The 5,188-nt window shown below is 31.0% G+C and overlaps 1 protein-coding gene across 2 annotated transcripts; it reads left to right on the top strand.

Moving 5' to 3' along the window:
* Nucleotides 1-2,749: 2,749 nt before the first annotated feature.
* LOC127132302 (uncharacterized) lies at nt 2,750-3,462 on the top strand. 2 transcript variants are annotated; one of them, XM_051061213.1, is made up of 2 exons: nt 2,750-3,048; nt 3,166-3,462. In XM_051061213.1, the coding sequence occupies exons 1-2, from the start codon at nt 2,801-2,803 to the stop codon at nt 3,332-3,334; spliced, it is 417 nt and encodes a 138-aa protein (XP_050917170.1). In that variant the 5' UTR covers nt 2,750-2,800; the 3' UTR covers nt 3,335-3,462. The 2 variants fall into 2 exon arrangements, with proteins under 2 accessions (XP_050917170.1, XP_050917168.1); XM_051061211.1 differs by having other exon boundaries at nt 2,750-3,462.
* Nucleotides 3,463-5,188: the final 1,726 nt, after the last annotated feature.

Genomic DNA, 5,188 nt, shown 5'->3' with positions numbered 1-5,188 from the left:
AACACATATCTTTATTATGGAGGATATACTTATTAGTTGTGATATTGCTTTCTCTCACACATTCAACGATGCTCTTTATAAGGTGACGTAGAGCCGGGATATGTCGGTGCTTGGTTTTAGTTGTTACTTCTTCCTCGTATGCTTTTGTGGTTTCCATTGCTAAATCATATGTGTTACAAGACCATATATTTAGAGAGATAAACGAGTATATGGCACAAACTTTGATTTTGACAAAGATTTGGATGGTCTTAATGGTATAATTTCATATTTTTACCTTAGCATTTTTACTAGCAAGGACTGTGAATTTATGTACTTGCATGCATAGTCAATAAGTGATCTGATGATGAAGCTTATAGACAGCAAAGATGTAAGTCAAGTAATAGCTGTTTAATATTGGTGGTGACAACACTTGAAGTCAAGCAACTGTTGAAGATATCTCAAACGAAAAAAATGCACAAGATGGTTGAACAAGATATCCTCCCTAATCAATCTAGAAACTTGTTTAAAGTCAACAATATAGTTCAATGACTCTCAAGTGGAGACTCATGTTTCAAGGATCACCGATAGTTTAATCTTTCAAACTCTTAATGTTGGTAATAAATATGGAGATATTTCACGCCTCATCAAGAAGACTCAAGGCTCTTGTGTAATTCTAAACTCAAAGATAATGATGTATAGACTTGAAGTTTAAGAGTGTGAAAGAGAGGAAGGGTGAAAGCTCGTATGGTCATGTCTGTCTGAGTTACCAGAAAGACAAAAGGGAGTTTCTGGAAACATTATGGATAAATCACACACATACACACCCCCCACCACACATGCACGTACGCGCGCACACACATACATACAAAAAAAACTCTTGAAAAGCCTCTCATGTTTTTATAAAATCACAAAAAAAAAAGTTTTTAGGGCCTAACTAGTTGATTAGGGGAATGTTTTATTGATTGGGGGACTTTTTCTAATTGTCTCATTGATTAGATCTATTGCCTAATCGATCGGATTATGCTTAGTTGGGTCTATAATCAATTGAAATAGTCTCTTAATGATTGATAACGACTTTATACAAAACCTTCCATCTTAGGCATTAACAATTGAATTTTAGGTTGCCTAATCAATTAGCCTAATATATTAGAGCATTGATTTGACCCATGGGTTATTTCCAATTTTATAACACGTTTTAACCTATTACTAGAAAGCTTCTCTATCACTTTTCACATCCAAAAAATGTAAAAACCCTCACTTTTCATTTCTCTTAACACCTCTCTAAATCTCTCATATTTTCTCACATATTTTAGTCATAGTGCTTCGAGAGTGTTCTTGAGTCTAAGTGGGGGATATTTATTCTGGGTGAGAGGAAAATTATAAATTTACCAATAGTGAGTTTTCTCTTGTGTAAATAATTTTGGTCGTGAGCTAAACCATTTAAAATATTGTTTGTATTGGGGGATTGTCTTAGGAAATCTCTTTTGGTTCATGAAGATCATCCAGTGAAAATATCCACAATGATACTTGAGCTTAGCCCGGTTAAAAGCTCAATCAACTCGAGATTAGCTCGATTAAAATCTCTCTAGGTTTATGAGTTCAGCCTGGTGCAAAAATTTAGTAGGTTCGAGATCAACCCGGTAAAAATCTCGGTTTGGTTTGTGGTCACCCTGCGTAAAAGTTCAGTTCGTGGTCAACCTATGTAAAATCTTAGTTTAGTTAGTGGTCAGCCTATGTAAAACCCCCGTTCGGTTTGGAGGATAGCCACTCAAAACTTTGTCTTAATTCGATACGTGCATGTGAAAAATGTCTGTTTGGAACTGCTATGAGCCTTGTTCATTGTTTGGTTAGAGGTTAGCATGAAAACTTCATTTTCTTGTATAAGGGGGTTTGTGGGCACAACCTTCTAAAAACTCTCAATTTAATGGATACTCTCAAGAATAATTCCTGGGATCAAAATTAGATCTTATTGGTCGAACCTGTATAATTTTTTGCTATTATTTTTCTTCCTTTATCTCTTTTAATTTCCCATAATTTTCTTTTCATTGGTTTTCGACTGCGTTTTTATTCAAAATATTTTCAACCTCTATTGTTACAAATGATTTTGTTTTAAACCAAAGTTCTTCAAACCTCCACGATTCACCCTCTTCTTATGTATGAAATCATATGTCCAACAACAAAATCCCCCTAAAACTCAACATATTTTGGCGAGTGTCCTTTATAGTAAAAAAATTCAGGACATGAAAGTAAAGTTTAATATGGGCGGAAGATAAAGTTTAATATGCACATAATTTTCTCTTAGCTATTCTTATTGATGGGTTAGACCAACATATATTATCAGTAGAATATTGTACTCTTAGCTATCCCATATTTCCTATTAGTGAAGTTTGTTATATTTATCATGCTCGGATACTTTTGGAGAATGCATAATTCATTGAAGATAACTTCCTTCCTTTAAATACCGGCATGACTGTGTTAAGGATATTGTTTTTAATATATTTCGACGGACAGAGTATTTGTCAGATGTCTGTGAATTTCTCTTATCTAATCCACAACACTTAAGCCAATAAATATTTTGATATACAAATGAGTAAGAAAAAAACATGCTTGTGTGACAAATAACCCTCGAAAGCGTTTCAAATAAATAAATCTTTCCCTATAAGCACTTATTTAACAAATATTTTCCCGGTTTTCAAATAGTGTTGTTAGAAATTTGTAATTTGTTGTTTATATCTTTAATATAAAACTAAAAGTTGTTATAAATCAAACATATAATATAGGGGTAGTAGGTAACAAGAATAACCATGTGCATTTGACTAAAATGGCAAAGGTGGATCTGTCTAGGATATCTCTGAGGCCATTCAAGCTAACAGACGTTGACGATTTCTTCTTATGGGCAGGTGACAACGAAGTAACCAAAAACATCCGATGGAAGACATGCCTGTCAAGGGAAGAAGCTCTAGTATTCATCAAAGATGTCTGCATACCTCACCCATGGCGTCGCTCTATCTGTCTCAACGATCGTTCCATCGGTTTTGTTTCCGTATATCGTTGGTTGGGTGATGATAGGTACAAAGCTGACATAGGTTATGCTGTTGCTGCTAACTATTGGGGACATGGAATAGCCACAAAAGCAATCAAAATTGCTCTGTCACATGTGTTTAATGATTTTTCTGATTTGTTAAGGTTGCAGGCTTTCGCTGATGTGGATAATAAGGCCTCTCAGAGAGTTTTGGAAAAAGCTGGGTTTCTTAGAGAAGGTGTTCTTAGACAATATACTATTATCAAAGGTACTGTTAAGGATTTAGCAGTGTTTAGTTTCTTGTCAACAGATGAAATTCCTCACGTTGACTAGTTGACCTCTTGTAATTTGGTTCAAAATAATGTAGTAAGATATATTTATGCTAATGTATCATATATTTTGTTATGGGATATATGATATGAAACTAAGGGATAATGGATTGTACTTAGCATTTTATGTTACTTTAAGCTATTACAACTTAAATACTATTGTTTGGTTAAGCCAACTCACTCAAAGAGAATTATTTTTATAATGGCTCCCACTCAATCAATAAACCCCACTACAATTAAATATAATCCATGGATACTCTTTTTCTTATTTTTTTTATTTATAAAAATGATTAATTCATATAAGAAATAAAATAAATGTTTTAAATAAAAAAATGACTAGTTTTTTTCCTATTTTTATTAATTCTATTTGACTCTTTTCAAGCATAAAGAAATCACTTTCTATTCCCCTTACTCTCGTTGCAAAATGTCTCTCTTTGTTACTATTTATCTTATAATAGTTGGAGTTATTACTGCTGCAAGTGTTACTACTCAAATTATATTTGATAATCTTAAAGTTGATTTATTTGTTATTTTAATTTATGAATCTCGTGATATCTCAATGAAAGAGCAAATGGTTGTGGTTATATGTTATGTGAATAATGAAGGAAAAATTATTGAGTTTTTCTTGGGATTGTTCATGTTTCAAATACTAGTGCCCTTACCCTGAAATCATATTTGGAGTCATTATTTGTAAAATATGAATTGAGTTTGTTAAGGATACGATGAAGCAAGTAATTGCAAGGTTAGCATAATGGTCTAAAATTCTTTATATTAAAAATATTTTAAATTGTGGGGCATCATATATTAATATGAATATATAACATATGATATATTTGTCATTTATTTTTTTTAAAGCATAAATATTATCGTATTTAATTTTTGTGAGATATTTTTCAATAAAATATTTAATAACTTTCTCAATTTTTTTATTTGTATAATTTTTTCAATTTTATTATTAACAAAAATATTTATCTATTTATATCTACATATAAGTAATTAATTATGGATAGTTGTTTGCAATCTTTTGTGATGATATTTTAGTGTTAAAATTAAAATATATAAAACAATTTTTAATTTTAATAAAAATATTGTGATAAATTGTTTTAAAATTAAACACAAAATAAATTTGATTATATTTTAGCTGAATATATTTTAGTTTTAAAATAAACATTTAAAATCAAAAACTCACAAACATCTTAAAGAGGACCATAAATAACAATATACCCATAGCAAAAATATCTTTCATTTAATTAATAAACTATACTATTTTAAACAAATATTTTTTATTAATTACTAAATAAATGTATAAGGATGATATTTAATTTTTTAAAAATATAGTGGGGGCACATGCCACATATCCATCCACTTGCCTCCGTCCCTATTAAAAGATAATAGTTTTGAATTTTTTATTCATTATTTTGTCCATCAACTCCCATTAGCTCTTGTGACATTAGCAAAAAAACATTATGAAATTGCTCTATTTTTTAATTTGGTTGTTAATTTGTCTAATGTTGTTGAAGCATCATGTAAGTGTTGAGATATTCTTCGTGAAAGTCAAGCTACAAAGGTGACTTAAACATTACAATAGGGAGAAATCTCTAGTGGGTGTGGCTTGAATCAAGAAGTTACAATTAAGAAGGCGGAGTAAACAAGATGAAGCTCACATTATGGTACTTTATTTAATATAATTTCTCTATTATCTTCTATGATTGATGTGCTAGAAATGGTTGAGAAAGATGGTATGTATTTAGATAAAAAAAAGTACATGTGTATAAGTTACCCCTGCAAAGGCAGGGATACTTAGAGGCCTTAGTAGATTTATAACTATATATGGATGGTTATGACTTTCCTACGGCGA

This window comes from Lathyrus oleraceus, chromosome 3 (assembly GCF_024323335.1).
Source record: "Lathyrus oleraceus cultivar Zhongwan6 chromosome 3, CAAS_Psat_ZW6_1.0, whole genome shotgun sequence".
In the NCBI taxonomy this organism is placed as follows: Eukaryota; Viridiplantae; Streptophyta; class Magnoliopsida; order Fabales; family Fabaceae; genus Lathyrus; species Lathyrus oleraceus.
This window is presented reverse-complemented; position numbering and strand designations above follow the sequence as displayed.

Excerpts from the sequence above, each read along its gene's own strand:
- LOC127132302 (XM_051061211.1), top strand. The coding sequence starts at position 2,801 with ATGGCAAAGGTGGATCTGTCTAGGATATCTCTGAGGCCATTCAAGCTA.